The 16,888-nt window shown below is 49.1% G+C and overlaps 1 protein-coding gene across 1 annotated transcript in view; it reads right to left on the bottom strand.

The window, feature by feature from the left end:
• Positions 1–7,962: 7,962 nt before the first annotated feature.
• Positions 7,963–16,888, bottom strand: part of LOC139255375 (calcium homeostasis modulator protein 3-like) — a 34,887-nt gene continuing 25,961 nt past the window's right edge. The window contains exon 3 of the mRNA XM_070873908.1: positions 7,963–8,415. Within this exon, the coding sequence (XP_070730009.1) occupies positions 7,963–8,415 (453 nt within the window). The remainder of the gene's footprint in view (positions 8,416–16,888) is intronic.

Below are 16,888 nucleotides of genomic sequence, written 5' to 3'. Positions count from 1 at the left end.
AGTGCTTGTCCACAGATCCATGAAAGTAACAGGCCAGGTGGATAAGGTGGTTAAGAAGGCATACAAAATGCTTGCCTTTATTGGCTGAGGCATAGAATACAAGAGGGGGGGGGTGGGTGGCGGGGTTATGCTTAAATTGTATAATACTCTGGTTAGGCCACAGCTGGAGTAATGGGTGCAATTCTGGTCACCGTATTATAGGAAGGACGTGACTGCACCGTATTATAGGAAGGAGATTTATTAGGATGCTGCCTTGAATGGAGAATCTTAGTTATGAGGACAGATTGGATAGGCTGGGTTTGTTCTCATTAGAACAGAGGAGGCTGAGAGGAGACCTCATTGAGGTGTATAACATTTTGAGGGGCCTGGATATGATCATTATCATAGGCAGTCCCTCGTATCGAGGATGGCTTTCTTCCACGCCAAAAAGGTGTTTCAATGAAGAACCAAATATGCAGGTCCCGAACTACATATTGAAGGGTGGAAGATGCCTATGCGTGGATTTTTTTAACGTGCGGTGGCCGTTGCACACCAGCCACCACACGGGCTTGACAGAGCTAGGTCTTGGTCCAGTGGCAAGGATTAACCAAAATCTCTGGTGCAGGAGGGCCTGGATGCAATGGATAGCAAGGGCCTATTTCCATTATTACGAGGGTGCATAGGTTTAAGGTGGTTGATGGAAGGTTCAGAGGTGAATTGAGGGGAAGTTTCTTCATGCAGAGGGTTGTGGAGATCTGGAACTCACTGCCAGAAGGGTGGTGGATGCAGAAACCCTCACCACATTTAAAAGGTGCTTAGATGTGCACTTGAAGTGCTGTAACCTGCAGGGTTATGGACCTGGAGATGGTAATTGGGATAAGACTGGATAACCGCTTGTTGGCTGGCGCAGATACAATGGTAAGTACTTTAGGGAATAGAATCCGGCCAGGGTGATCTCCTGGACTACTTTCGATCGCCTGGATGGGTCGGAGAGGAATTTTCCCAGATTTTTTTCTCCAATTGGCCTGGGTTTTTATCTGGTTTTTGTCTCTCCTAGGAGATCACATGGCTCCAGGTGGGGTGAAATATAAAATGTTGCGATACATGGGGTATTGCAGTTGTGTGGGGCGGACTGGTTGGGCCGGATTCTCTTTGCCTGTCCGCCATTGTTCATTGTTCATAGGTTTATATGTAACCTTCAGGGCTGCTGACCAAGGACCGTGCAGCTCTTTGTCGGCTGGCGAGGACACGAGCCAACCACTGAGCCACGGCTGACTCCTGACCTGTGACCCCGAAGTGGTTCGAACACGCAACCTTCTAACGTGGAGTCAGGTGAGTGAGAATTCGACTACGAGGTGACACTGGCAATGAAAAAACAGACTGGGGCATGGGGGTCTCAGAGAGGAAGCGGTGGGGTTTGAGGGGGAAGCGAGAGAGGCTGGGCCTGAGATTTGGTGCAAGCTTGTATTTCATTACCATCCCATGGAGCACCCTGCGTCTTGTGAATTCAGTTCTAAATACATTTAGTTCAATATTTCTCATGGCTTTTAAGCAAAATGAGGAATATTTGAGCTGTAAACTAGGTCACCTTTTGGCACAAGATGTCAGCAATAAACACACCCAGACCAGAGACAACACATGTTAGATACAAGGTAAAGCTCCCACTACAATGTCCCATCGCACATTCCCAGGGCAGGTACAGCATGTGTTAGATACAGGGTAAAGTTCCCTTTACACTGTCCCATCAAACACTCACAGGGCAGGTACAGCACGGGTTAGATACAGAGTAAAGCTCCCACTACACTGTCCCATCACACACTCCCAGGGCAGGTACATCACGGGGTTAGATACAGAAACATAGAAAATAGGTGCAGGAGTAGGCCATTCGGCCCTTCGAGCCTGCACCACCATTCAATAAGATCATGGCTGATCATTCACCTCAGTATCCCTTTCCTGCTTTCTCTCCATACCCCTTGATCCCTTTAGCCATAAGGGCCATATCTAACTCCCTCTTGAATATATCCAACGAACTGGCATCAACAACTCTCTGCAGTAAGGAATTCCACAGGTTAACAACTCTCTGATTGAAGACGTTTCTCCTCATCTCAGTCCTAAATGGCTTACCCCTTATCCTTAGACTGTGTTCTGGTTCTGGACTTCCCCAACATTGGGAACATTCTTCCTACATCTAACCTGTCCAGTCCTGTCAGAATTTTATATGTTTCTATGAGATCCCCTCTTATCCTTCTAAACTCCAGTGACTAAAGGCCCAGTCGACCCAGTCTCTCCTCATATGTCAGTCCAGTCATCCCGGGAATCAGTTTGGTAAACCTTCGCTGCACTCCCTCAATAGCAAGAACGTCCTTCCTCAGATTAGGAGACCAAAACTGAACACAATATTCCAGGTGAGGCCTCACCAAGGCCCTGTACAACTGTAGTAAGACCTTCCTACTCTTATACTCAAATCCCCTAGCTATGAAGGCCAACATACCATTTGCCTTCTTCACCGCCTGCTGTACCTGCATGCAAACTTTCAATGACTGATGTACCATGACACCCAGGTCTCGATGCACCTCCCCTTTTCCTAATCTGCCGCCATTCAGATAATATTCTGCCTTCATGGTTTTCCCCCAAAGTGGATAACCTCACATTTATCCACATTATACTGTATTTGCCATGCATTTGCCCACTCACCTAACCTGTCCAAGTCACCCTGCAACCTCTTAGCCTCCTCCTCACAGCTCACAGCGCCACCCAGCTTAGTGTCATCTGCAAACTTGGAGATATTACACTCAATTCCTTTATCTACATCATTAATGTATATTGTAAATAGCTGGGGTCCCAGCACTGAGCCCTGCAGCACCCCACTAGTCACTGCCTGCCATTCTGAAAAGGACCCGTTTATCCTGACTCTCTGCTTCCTGTCTGCCAACCAATTCTCTATCCACATCAATACATTACCCCAATACCATGTGCTTTAATTTTGCGCACCAATCTCTTGTGAGGGACCTTGTCAAAAGCCTTTTGAAATACACTGCATCCACTGGTTCTCCCTTGTCCACTCTACTCGTTACATCCTCAAAAAATTCTAGAAGATTTGACAAGCATGATTTCCCTTTCATAAATCCATGCTGACTTGGACCGATCCTGTCACTGCTTTCCAATTGCACTGCTATTTCATCTTTAATAATTGATTCCAACATTTTCCCCACTACTGATGTCAGGCTAATTGGTCTATAATAGCCCGTTTTCTCTCTTCCTCCTTTTTTAAAAAGTGGTGTTACATTAGCTATCCTCCAGTCCATCGGAACTGATCCAGAGTCGATAGACTGTTGGAAAATGATCACCAATGCATCCACTATTTCTAGGGCTACTTCCTTAAGTACTCTGGGATGCAGACTATCAGGCCCCGGGGATTTATCAGCCTTCCCTAACACAATTTACCACCTAATAAGGATTTCCTTTAGTTCCTCCTTCTCATTAGACTCTCGATCCCCTAGTATTTCTGGAAGGTTATTTGTGTCTTCCTTCGTGAAGACAGAACCAAAGTATTTGTTCAACTGGTCTGCCATTTCTTTGTTCTCCATTATTAATTCACCTGAATCTGACTGCACTAATCTTTTTCTCTTCACATATCTATAGAAGCTTTTGCAGTCAGTTTTTATGTTCCCAGCAGGCTTTCTCTCATACTCTATTTCCCCCCTCCTAATTAAACCCTTTGTCCTCCTCTGCTGAATTCTAAATTTCTCCCAGTCCTCAGGTTTGCTGCTTTTTCTGGCCAATTTATATGCCTCTTCCTTGGATTTAACACTATCCTTAATTTCCCTTGTTAGCCACGGTTGAGCCACCTTCCCCATTTTATTTTTACTCCAGACAGGGATGTACAATTGTTGACATTCATCCATGTGATCTTCAAATGTTTGCCATTGCCTATCTGCCGTCAACCCTTTAAGTATCATTCGCCAGTCTATTCTAGCCAATTCACGTCTCATACCATCGAAGTTACCTTTAATTAAGTTCAGGACCCTGGTCTCTGAATTAACTGTGTTACTCTCCATCTTTATAAAGAATTCTATTATGGTCACTCTTCCCCAAGGGGCCTCGCACAACAAGATTGCTAATTAGTCCTTTCTCATTGCATATCACCCAGTCTAGGATGGCCAGGTCTCTAGTTGGTTCTTCGACATATTGGTCTAGAAAACCATCCCTAATACACTCCAGGAGATCCTCCTCCACCGTATTACTACCAGTTTGGTTAGCCCAATCAATGTAGATTAAAATCACCCATGATAACTGCTGTACCTTTATTGCACGCATCCCTAATTTCTTGCTTGATGCTGTCCCCAATCTCACTACTACTGTTTGGTGATCTGTACACAACTTCCACTAGCGTTTTCTGTCCTTTGGTATTCCGCAGCTCACCCATACAGATTCCACATCATCCAAACTAATGTCCTTCCTTACTATTGTGTTAATTTCCTCTTTGACCAGCAACGCTACCCCACTTCCTTTTCCTTTCTGTCTATCCTTCCTGAATGTTGAATAACCGTGGATGTTGAGTTCCCAGCCTTGGTCACCCTGGAGCCATGTCTCCGTGATGCCAATTATATCATTCATTAATTGCTGCCTGTGCAATTAATTCATCCACCTTATTATGAATACTCGTCGCATTCAGAGCCTTCAGGCTTGTCTTTGTAACACACTTTGCCCCTTTAGAATTTTACTGTAATGTGGCCCTTTTTGATTTTTGCCTTGGGTTTCTCTGCCATCCACTTTTACTTTTCTTTCTATCTTTTTCTTCTGTCTCCCTGCATAGGTTCCCATCCCTCTGCCATATTAGTTTAACCCGTCCCCAATAGCACTAGCAAACACTCCCCCTAGGACATTGGTTCCGGTCCTGCCCAGGTACAGACCGTCCAGTTGTACTGGTCCCACCTCCCCCAGAACCGGTTCCAATGTCCCAGGAATTTGAATCCCTCCCTTCTGCACCACTCCTCAAGCCATGTATTCTTCTGCGATTTCTACACTGACTAGCACGTGGCATTGGTAGCATTCCTGAGATTACTACCTTTGAGATTCTACTTTTTAATTTAACTCCTAGCTCCCTAAATTCACCTTGTAGGACCTCATCCCATTTTTTTACCTATATCATTGGTACCTATATGCACCATGACAACTGGCTGTTCACCGTCCCCCTCCAAAATCCCCTGCAACCACTCCGAGACATCCTTGACCCTTGCACCAGGGAGGCAACATACCATCCTGGAGTCTCGACTGCGGCCGCAGAAACGTCTATCTATTCCCCTTACAATAGGATCCCCTACCACTGTGGCTCTCCCGTTCTTTTTCCTGCCCTCCTGTACAGCAGAGCCACTCACGGTGCCATGAACTTGGCAGCTGTTGCCTTCCCCTGATGAGCTATCCCCCCAATAGTACCCAAGGCGTGTATCTGTTTTGGAGAGAGCTGAGCACAGGGGACTCCTGCACTACCTTCCTTCCACTGCTCTTCCTGTTGGTCTCCCATTCCCTATCTGTCTTTGTATCCTTTACCTGCGGTAAGACCAACTCACTAAATGTGCTATTCACGACATCCTCAGCATCGCGGATACTCCAGAGTGAATCCACCCGCAGCTCCAGTGCTGCAATGCGGTCTGTCAGGAGCTGCAGCAGGATATACTTCCCGCACATGTAGTCATCAAGACACTGGAAGTGTCCCTGAGTTCCCACATAGCACAGGAGGAGCATGACATGTGTCTGAGCTCTCCTGCCATGACTTAACCCCTAGATTAACTTAATTTGGCAACAACAATGATAAAGCTCCCTCTACACTGTCCCATCAAACACTCCTAGGGCTTGTTGATAATCTGATGAAATCACAGTCGATAACATCTACCACATTTATTTCACTGCGAAAACTTTATTGCAAAATAATTGTTTATTGCAAGGTGTTGTACAGAAAACAGAAATGATGGAGTGTGATACAAATCAGGCATGGGATGTGATACAGTCATCGTGAACATTCATAACATTCAAGGCTGCCTCTCCATCAACACCTACAAAACACCAACTGGAGAAATTTGGTTAAGGCGAGGTGTGACCATACTAAAGGTGCAGTGACACCATATCAGACCACTCTGACTAACAGCAGACATCCGATGTGAGATTAACTTCGCTCAAACTGCCTGGCATTTCCAGGATGGTCCCAGTACCTCTCCATTTCTATTTCTCCCTAACTCTCTCTCTCTCTCTCTCTCTCTATCTCTGTGTCTCTCACTCTGTCTCTCTCTCTCCCTCTCAGACTCTCTATCGCTCCCTGTCTCTCTCTGTCTCTCTCTATCTCTCTCTGTCTCTCAGTCTCTGTATCTTTCCATCCCTCTCTCTGTCTCTCTCATTCTGTTTCTCTCTCCCTCTCAGACTCTCTCTTTATCTCTCTCTGTCTCTCTCTCTCTCTCTCTATTTCTCTCTCTGTCTCTCTGCCTCTGTCTCTTTCTCTCTCTCACTCTGTTTCTCTCTCCCTCTCAGACACTCTCTCTCTATTCCTGTCTCTCTCTCTCTCTATCTATCTATCTCTATCTCTCTCTCTGTCTCTCTCTCTCCCTATCTGTCTCTCTCTATCTATCTATCTCTATCTCTCTCTCTGTCTCTCTCTCTCCCTATCTGTCTCTCTCTCTCTCTCTCTCTGTTTGTCTCTCTGTCTCTGTCTCTCTCTCTCCTTCTCAGACTCTCTCTCACTCTCTCTATCTCTCTGTCTCTCTCTCTCTCTGTATCTCTCGCTCTCTGTCTACCCCCCCCCCCCCCCCCCCCACCATTCTCACTACCTTTCTGAGTGCTCTTCCCATTTACTGCCTCGTGTCTCCCGCAACATTCCTAGCATCAGAGTGTAGATTGCACATTGTTAAACCCTGAGCATAAATCAGACTCCAGGATCACATACATTCTTTGGTTGTGATGTTGGATCATGATGAGGGAATGTTAGTGAGCAGGAGAGCAAGAGATTGCAAAAAAGAAAGAGAGAGAGAGAGACAGAGAGAAAGCGTCAGAGAGAGAGAGAGACAGACAGACAGAGACAAAGAGAGAGAGACACACACAGAGAGACACAGAGAGAGTTAGAGAGAGAGAGAGTGACCAGTATTGGAGAGTGACCGGTACAGGAAAGTGACCAGTATTGGAGAGTGACTGATATTGAAGAGTGACCAGTACAGGAGAGTGACCAGTATTGGAGAGTGACTGATATTGGAGAGTGACCAGTATTGAAGAGTGACCGGTACAGGAGAGTGACCGGTACAGGAGAGTGACCAGTATTGGAGAGTGACCGGTACAGGAGAGTGACCAGTATTGGAGAGTGACCGGTACAGGAGAGTGACCAGTATTGGAGAGTGACCGGTACAGGAGAGTGACCAGTATTGGAGAGTGACCGGTATTGGAGAGTGACTATTATTGGAGAGTGACTGGTATTGGAGAGTGACCGGTACAGGAGAGTGACCAGTATTGGAGAGTAACCGGTACAGGAAAGTGACCAGTATTGGAGAGTGACTGGTATTGGAGAGTGACCGGATTTGGAGAGTGACCGGATTTGGAGAGTGACCGGTATTGGAGAGTGACTGGTATTGGAGAGTGACCGGTATTGGAGAGTGACTGGTATTGGAGAGTGACTGGTATTGGAGAGTGACCGGTATTGGAGAGTGACCGGTACAGGAGAGTGACCAGTACAGGAGAGTGACCAGTATTACAGAGTGACTGGTACAAGAGAGTGACCAGTATTACAGAGTGACTGGTACAAGAGAGTGACCAGTACAGGAGAGTGACCAGTAGAGTACAGTGACCTATATGGGGGGGTGGGGGGGGGTCAGTGCTGGAAAGTGTCCGGTGTCCTGGGACCCCGTTCCTGCATTGAGAGTTGGCCCTGCTCGGCAAGGAGAGTGAAATGTAGCTGAGCAGAGGGGCGGTGGTCCAGGGGTGGTGATCCAGGGGCGAGGCTCCCTCCTACACCACCGTCTGTTTGGCACTGGCTGATGGCAGCCCGTGTTGCGACTGGGTGTGCGGGTCGTGCCAGGCGAAGGACGGGTAACCACTTGCCCGCTTCGGGCTGACAGGTCTGATCTTCAGCGATGGCTTGGTATCGTACCATCGCTTCAGGAGCTTGTTGAGTTGCTGCTTGTCGGTGATACCGTGCAGCCGCCCAGCCGCCTCCCCCGACACCCCGGACTGATACACGGTGAACTCGCTCTGCATGCTGCTGAAGAACTGGATGACGCACTGCCGGGCAAAACCTCGCGCATGCTCGCAGCACGTCTCATCGAAGATCCTCTGCTCAATGTCGATGTAGTTGCTCCAGTATCTGGTCTGTAGGAAGGTCACGTGTTTGGAGCAGGGCTTGAGGCAGCGAGCGAGGAATGCAGCCAAAATCAGCAGGAGGAGGATGGACCATCCCAGAGCCTGTGGACAACAAACAGCCATCGGAAGAGCAAGTCAGGGGCCAATATCATTGGATCAGTTTGGATGATGAAAACTCTTCTGACCCCAGCCCTATCAGTCCCCATTACACCATCGATCCCAGTGTCCTGTACCCTTCCTGCAACACCCACTCAGTAAAGAAATGAATCCTGACCGCTGCCCCAAGGTTGCCCTTTGAACCCTGACCCTGTGCCCTCCTGTGTTGTTGCCCTGGGGGTTCTATAATAGTTTTGGTTCCTATCCCTATCCCGTTAAACACCTGTATATTGTCATAGCGGCATAGGAACAGGAGGAGGCCATTTAGCCCCTCGAGCCTGTTCCGCCATTCAGTGAGATCATGGCTGATCTGTATCCCAACGCCATATACTTAGCTTTCATTGCATGCTATCATCGAGAATGAACAGTGGGGGGGGGGAGTGAGGAAGGGGGAATGAAGGAGGGGGAGTGAGGGAGGGGGAGTGAGGGGGGAGTGTGGGTGGGGGGGTGAGGGGGGAGTGAGGGAAGGGGGAGTGAGGGAAGGGGGAGTGAGGGAGGGGGGAGTGAGAAAGGGGCCTTCACCACATGAAATCTCAGCATTACTGGACTGGAAACTCCCACCATGTCCCACTAACCCCACCTCAGGGTGAACCAGTTGTTGATCTTGGCTCTCCGAGTCCCTCCAGCTCTCACCCTGTACTTAACCTAAAACTGGGTGGGTCAGAGGGTCAGAAATTGACCTTTCACCCCTTGGATTTTGGCTTCTTCTAAACTCCAATGTGTAGAGGCCCAACCTGCTCAACCTTTCTTGATAAGCCAACCCCTCATCTCATGAATCAACCCAGTGAACCTTCTCTGAACTGCCTCCAATGCAAATATATCCTTCCTTAAATACGGAGACCAAAACTGTACTCTAAGTGTGATCTCACCAATACCCTGTCCTGTTGTAGCAGGACTTCTCTGCTTTTATACTCTATCCCCCTTGCAATAAAGGCCAACATTCCATTTGCCTTCCTGATTACTTGCTGTACCTGCATACTAACTTTTTGTGTTTCATGCACAAGGACCCCAGGTCCCTCTGTGCTGCAGCACTTTGCAATTTTGCTCCATTTAAATTATAATTTGCTTTTTTATTTTTCCTGCCTAAGTGGATAACCTCACATTTTCCCACATTATATTCCATCTGCCAATGTTTGCCCACTCACTTAGCGTGTCTATATCCCTTTGATTCTTTGTGTCCTCCTCACAACTTGCTTTCCCACCTGACATGTATCCTATATGGTTACTGCTTGTACTATTACAAGGTGTGCCACCAGAGGGCACTGCAGTGGGAGACTTGTAGGTTACCTGTACAGGTGTGCCAGTCCTAGTATAAAAGGCAGGCCATCATGAGTGATCCTCACTCTGGAGTTACATTAAATGGACTAAGGCCACTACAGTTCAAGCACAACACATTGTCTCGTGGAATCATTATTAGAGCATCTGAAGACATAACAATTGGCGAAAAGATTACGGACCTTCACGCAAAAATGGCTAACTTTGATACGTTGCAGCAGTTCGCCGATGGTGATGATTGGGAAGCCTTTGTGGAGAGGCTCAGCCATTTCTTCACAGCAAGCGACCTGGCAGGAGACAATCTGACCACACTGGCTGATAAGCACAGAGCTATCCTGCTAACCAGTTGTGGGCCCACCATCTATGGCCTCGTCAGGGACTTGCTGGCACCAGCGAAGACAACGACCAAGACATACGAGGAGCTTGTAACGCTGATCCAAGAGCAACTCAAGCCCAAAGAGAACTTCCTCACAACCAGACACCGACAGCTCGAAGGCCAGGAGATCGCAAAATATGCTGCAGACCGCAGGAGGCTGGCGGCACTGTGTGATTTCGGTGATCACCTCACCAAAGCGCTGCAGGATATCTTTGTCATCAGAATCGGCCATGAGAGCCTTCTTCATAAGCTCCTATCTGCGGATACCACAGTCACACTGCAGAAGGCCATCTCCGTCAGCCAAGCATTCATGACCTTGACCTGCAGTTCTAGGCGGATGACCCATCCTCAGGTCTCAAACCCGGCAAGTACTGTGCACAGAATGGCGCCTTTTAGAGGCTGGACTGCAGAACGTGAATCTTTTCAGGGGAGAGGGAACAGACCGCCAAGTCCCTTAACTCAGAGTGCGCTGAGGGGGGCTAATCAAGTAGCACCATGCTGCCAGTGCTGTTTTAAAGACTATGGGCCCAAGTTTCCACAGGATAAAAAACAGGCGCCCCTCCGAGCTGGGCGCCCGTTTTTCGCGCCTAAAACGGCGCCAGAAAAAAAACGCGCTATTCTCGAGCGCTTTGCAGCTCCTTGTCTGTTTGGCGCGGCGCCCAGGGGGGGCGGAGCCTACACTCGCGCCGATTTTGTAAGTGGGAGGCGGCAGGTACTATTTAAATTAGTTTTTTTCCTGCCGGCAACGCTGCGCGTGCGCGTTGGAGCGTTCACGCATGCTCAGTGTGAAAAAAAACATTGGCACTCGGCCATTTTTGTAGTTCTTTGTAGCTGTTTAATTTTTGAACATTTTTTAATAAAATCACATTGCCATCAGCACATCAGCACTGAGGCTACCCTTCTCACTGTCTCCTTCCCCTCCCTCCCCTCCGCGGCAACAAACCGCTGTCTCCTTCCCCTCCCTCCCCTCCCCTGCGCGGCAACAAGCCGCTGTCTCCTTCCCCTCCCTCCCCTCTCTCCACGGCAACAAGCCGCTGTCTCCTTCCCCTCCCTCCCCTCCACAACAACAAACCGCTTTCTCCTCCCCCCCCCCCGCTCAGCGACACGAACGGCTTTCTCCCCCGCCCCCCCCTCCCGCTCAGCGGCACAAACGGCTGCAGAATTCTCCCTGGCTGAAGCACTTTCACACAGGTAGGAAGATGGTTTATTTAATTTTTTTTTGCTTATAAATGTTTATTCAGGTTGGATTTATTTGTATAATATTTGTATAAGTATAAATAAGGATTTATTATAGAATTTAATGACTTCCCTTCCCCCCCCCTCCCCCCCCCACCTCGTTCTGGACGCCTAATTTGTAACCTGCGCCTGATTTTTTAATGTGTAGAACAGGTTTTTTCAGTTCTACAAAAATCTTCACTTGCTCCATTCTACTTTAGTTTGGAGTACGTTTTCACTGTGGAAACTTTCAAATCAGGCGTCAGTGGCCGGACACGCCCCCTTTTGAAGAAAAAATTCTGTTCCAAAGTAGAACTGTTCTACCTGACTAGAACTGGAGAAAAAAAAATGTGGAGAATTGCGATTTCTAAGATAGCCCGTTCTCCACCAGTTGCTCCTAAAAATCAGGCGCAAATCATGTGGAAACTTGGGCCCATAGTATGTAAAGGCTGCAGCACAAATGGCCACCTCCAATGAATGTGTAAAATAAATATGACTCACTGTGTTGATGAAAAGTCTGCACATGGCCATGAATCCAGCGCGGATTATGAAGCGATAGAGAGGTAGCTCAGCCCCACGACGAGGTGTATGGCATGTTTACCTGCATCACCGAATGTTCTCCATTGAGGATGGAAGTCGAGATAAATGGCATTCCAGTCTTCATGGAAGTGGACACGGGGGCGAGCCAGTCAGTAATGAATCGAGAAGCCTTTGAGAGGCTATGCAAGCAGAGAGTTGGCTTGTGTTTTGTGGTTCATATGAATGTCTGTGCAGCCCCCGGCCTGTGAGCATCATTGGAGCAGGCCGGGGAGTGGAAGGAGCAGAGTGGTGGCATACCACCCCAGGGAGCAGCACGTGCTGGATCAGGAGAGCAACGGCAGCGAAGAGGGATGTCAGCAAGGTCCAGGTCGGTGATTGGAGCGTGGGCAGGTACAGCAGGAGCGGCGAGGTCGGGGTGAAGGAGCAGCGAGAGATTGTAGAGGAACGTGATCGGGGCCCAGGAGAGGCGTGAGTTCGGGGCCCAGAAGAGGCGAGGGCTCAGGGGCAGCACGGGCCAGCACACACTGCGATATGTGTGCGCACTAGGTCCGTGCAGCAGAGCTGGTCTCCAGTCGTCTTGGTTAATCTTTGCTACTGGACCAAGACCTAGCTCTGTCAAGCCTGTGTGGTGGCTGGTGTGCAACGGTCACCACACGTTAAAAAAAAATCCAAGCACAAGTATCTTCCACCCGTCAAGATTTAGTTCGGACCTGGAATTTTAGGTCCATCATTGAAACACCTGTGAATTTTTTGACGTGGAAGGAAGTCATCCTCAATTCGAGGGACTGCCTATGATGTGGGACAATCAGGCTGAACGACCCAAGTTGGTCCCGGTTCAGGCAAAGCTGCGCATCTACACTAATGAACTTATCCCAGTCGTTGGTAGTGTGGATGTAAAGGTACTCCGGTGCGGTGCACAAGTTACCCCTGTGGAGTGTTGCAGGTGATGGACCAACGCTACTCGGAAGAAGGTGGATGGAGAAGATCCATTGCAGCTAGGAAGATTTCATCCCTCCAGCGATCGACGTCCCCCGCACTCAGAGGTAAAACAACCCCCCACCTGAGGTTGGATCCTGATATGTCCTTACTATACAGTATAAATGCACACAAGGCCCGTACTTGAGAGAACGCCACTCTGTGACCAGTTTCCTTTATTACCAAGACCTCAAGTGATGAAGGTGGGTGGAGCTTCCCCTTTTATACTGAAAGTCCAGTTTAGCAGTGACTCCCACAAGTTCACCCCCTTGTGGTCAATGTTCTCAAGGTGTACAACTTAGGTTAGCTTACACATGGGTTACAATGATAGTTGAATGCATGACATCACCTCCCCCCCAAAGTCTTATTGGGATCACAGGTTAAGTCTCTCTGGTGCTTTACGCTCCCTTGTAGAGCACCTGAGTTGGAGCTCCGGTTGTTGGGCGCTGGCCTGAGTGTCTGCTGTTTGCGGTGCCTCAGGCCTATCCGGACTGCCCACAGTGACTGGGCTCTCCTCCACTTGGTTCCGGTGTTCGGTCACCTGTGGTGGAGTAAACTCTACGTCGTGTTCTTCCTCTGCTTCTTCAATGGGGTTGCTGAACCTCCTTTTAGTTGGATCCACGTGTTTGCGGCAGATTTGTCCATTGGTAAGTTTAACTACCAAAACCCTATTCCCCTCTTTGGCAATCACAGTGCCTGCAAGCCATTTGGGCCCTGCAGCGTAATTAAGTACAAAAACAGGGTCATTGACATCAATACATCGCGCCCTCACATTCCTGTAATGGTAGTCACATTGTGACTGACGCCTGCTCTCAACGATTTCTTTCATAGTAGTGTGTATAAGGGATAACCTGGTTTTGAGCATCCTTTTCATTAGCAGCTCTGCGGGTGGAACCCCTGTGAGCGAGTGTGGTCGGGATCTATTGGCCAACAGGAGGCGTGATAAGCGGCTTTGTAGGGAACCCCCTTGGATTCTGAGCATCCCCTGTTTGATTATCTGCACTGCTCGTTCCGCCTGGCCGTTTGAGGCCGGCTTGAATGGTGCCGTTCTGACATGGTTGATTCCATTGCCTGCCATGAATTTCTGGAATTCAGTGCTTGTGAAGCACGGGCCATTGTCGCTGACCAAGACATCCGGTAGACCATAGGTGGCGAACATTGCCCGTAGACTTTCCCGCAGAGGATGTGCTTGAATTTAAAATGGCACACTCAATCCATTTGGAGTAGGCGTCTACTACAACCAAAAACATTTTTCCCATGAAAGGACCTGCGTAGTCCACATGGATGCGTGACCATGGCTTGGCGGGCCAGGACCAGGGGCTAAGGGGGGCTTCCCTGTGTGCGTTGCCCAGCTGAGCACACGTGTTGCACCTGCGAACACAAAGTTCCAGGTCTGCATCTATCCCTGGCCACCAAACGTGTGACTTGGCAATTGCCTTCATCATGACAATGCCTAGGTGCTCATTGTGAAGTTCTCTGATAAACACCCCTCTGCCCCTCTGGTGCATGACTACTCGGTTTCCCCACAGTAGGCAATCGGCCTGAATCGAGAGTTCATCCTTGCGCCTATGAAACGGTTTAAATTCCTCAGGGCATGCCCCGTACATGGCTGCCCAGTCCCCATTCAGGACATATTTCTTAACTAAAGACAGTAGCGGGTCTTTATTTGTCCAGACTTTAATCTGACGGGCTGTCACAGGTGAGCCTTCACTTTCGGAAGCTTCGACAGCCATGACCATCTCAGCGTCATGCTCAGTTGCCCCCTCAGTGGTGGCTAGTGGGAGCCTGCTAAGTGCATCGGCGCAGTTTTCAGTGCCCGAATTGTGTAGTCATAGGCGGCTAACGTAAGTACCCACCTCTGTATGCGGGCCGATGCATTTGCATTTATGGCCTTGTTGTCGGCCAAAACGGACGTTAGTGGTTTGTGATCTGTCTCCAGCTCAAATTTCCTGCCAAACAGGTTCTGGTGCATTTTTTTTTACTACATATATACATGCTAGCACTTCCTTTTCTACCATCCCGTAGCCCCTTTCTACCTGGGACAGACTTCTGGAGGCATAAGCTACTGGCTGTAACTGACCATTGGCATTCACATGCTGCAACACACACCCGACCCCATAGGATGACGCATCGCACGTTAGATCAAGTTTCTTACATGGTCATATAACGTTAACAGTTTGTTGGAGCATAACAAGTTGCGTGCTCTATCAAAAGCCCTTTCCTGGCTGTCCCCCCAGACCCAATCGTGTCCTTTGCGTAAGAGCACATGTAGCGGCTCTAACAGCATGCTCAATTTGGGAAGAAAGTTATCAAAATAGTTCAGAAGCCCCAGGAACGAACGCAGCTCCATCGTGTTGCGGGGTCTGGGTGCTCTCTGGATCGCTTCCGTTTTGGACGCAATGGGTCTGATCCCGTCTGCTGCTTCCCACCTCCCCAGGAATTCTACCTCTGGAGCTAAGAAGACGCACTTTGCCTTTTGCAGTCGCAGCCCTACCAGTCTGCATAGCACCTCCTCCAGGTTGTGGAGGTGTTCTTCAGTATCGCGACCCGTGATGAGGACGTCGTCTTGAAAACCCACCATCCTTGGAATCGACGAGGAGGCTTTCCATATTTCGCTGAAAGATCGTGGCGGCCGATCGAATCCCGAACGGACATCTATTATACTCAAACAACCCCTTGTATGTCGTGATGGTGGTCAGCTTCTTCAACTCACTCACCAGCTCCTGGGTCATGTAAGCTGAGGTCAGGTCCAATTTTGAAAAAAGTTTGCCACCGGATAGCGTCGCAAAGAGGTCCTCCGCTCTCGGTAGCGGGTACTGGTCTTGGACTGACACCCGATTGATGGTGGCCCTGTAATCGCCACATATCCTGACCGACCCATCCGCCTTGAGCACCGGCACAATTGGGCTCGCCCAGTCACTGAATTCGACTGGCAAGATGATGCCTTCCCTCAGCAGGCGGTCCAATTCACATTCTATCTTTTCGCGCATCACGTACGGCACCGCTCTGGCCTTGTGGTGTACTGGCCTAGCGTCCGGGCTTATGTGAATCACTACCTTGGCCCCCATGAAAGTGCCGATGCCAGGTTGAAATAATGAGTCAAATTTGTCCAGCACCTGTGAGCATGATACTCACTCCACAGAAGAAATTGCATTGACATCGCCCCATTTCCAGTTCATGACAGCAAGCCAACTCCTCCCCAGTAGTGTGGGACCGTCCCCTGGGACAATCCAGAGTGGCAACCTGTTCTCAGAATCTTTGTGGGTCACGACTACCGTGGCGCTGCCTAGCACCGGAATGATCTCCTTTGTATATGTCCGTAGTTGTGCGTCAATCAGCAATAATTTTGGGCGCCTGGCCTTGGACACCCTTTTGAACTGTTTGATACTCATCAGGGACTGGCTGGCCCCCGTGTCTAACTCCATTAATACTGGGATCCATTGAGGAGCACTTTCATCATTACCGGTGGCGTCCTGGTATATGAACTCGCTGAACTTCAGCTTCCAGCGATTTCCCCCAGTATTCATTTGGCCTCGTAGGGCTTACATCGGGCCCGTCCTCCTCGTACATCAACCTGGCTGCAGGCTTCCTGCACATACGTGCCAAGTGACCGCTGACGTTGCAGTTTCTGCAGGTGTATTGCTGATACCTGCAAGCTCTGGCTGGGTGTTTGCCTCCACACCTCCAGCATGAGCTGAAGGCCCCATTGTTGGAAACAAAAGGCCCATTACCAGTCGATCGTCTCTGACTGTCTCTGTAACTGTCCTTAAGCATACCATTAACAGGTGGTGATGGCCCCATTACTGGCCGCATTGTCCATTGCAATGGCATGAATCGCCGTTCAGCTAGCCATTGTCTCTGTTGAATTCCCCCTTTGGGTTCGACTACATGCTGGGGCATGTCCAATTGCCCTTGTCTGCCTAGAGAACTGTGTGCCGCGTTAGCAGTGTTGCCGCATTTGAGCCAAGATTTTTGTCATACATCATTCTGGTCTCTTCCTCCCCTGAGATAAATGTCTGGGCTATCAGAGCCGCCGCT

The sequence above is a fragment of the Pristiophorus japonicus genome, chromosome 3, assembly GCF_044704955.1.
Source record: "Pristiophorus japonicus isolate sPriJap1 chromosome 3, sPriJap1.hap1, whole genome shotgun sequence".
NCBI classification, from domain to species: domain Eukaryota; kingdom Metazoa; phylum Chordata; class Chondrichthyes; family Pristiophoridae; genus Pristiophorus; species Pristiophorus japonicus.
Note: the sequence above shows the minus strand (reverse complement) of the source record. Positions and strands in the feature narration are given on the sequence as shown.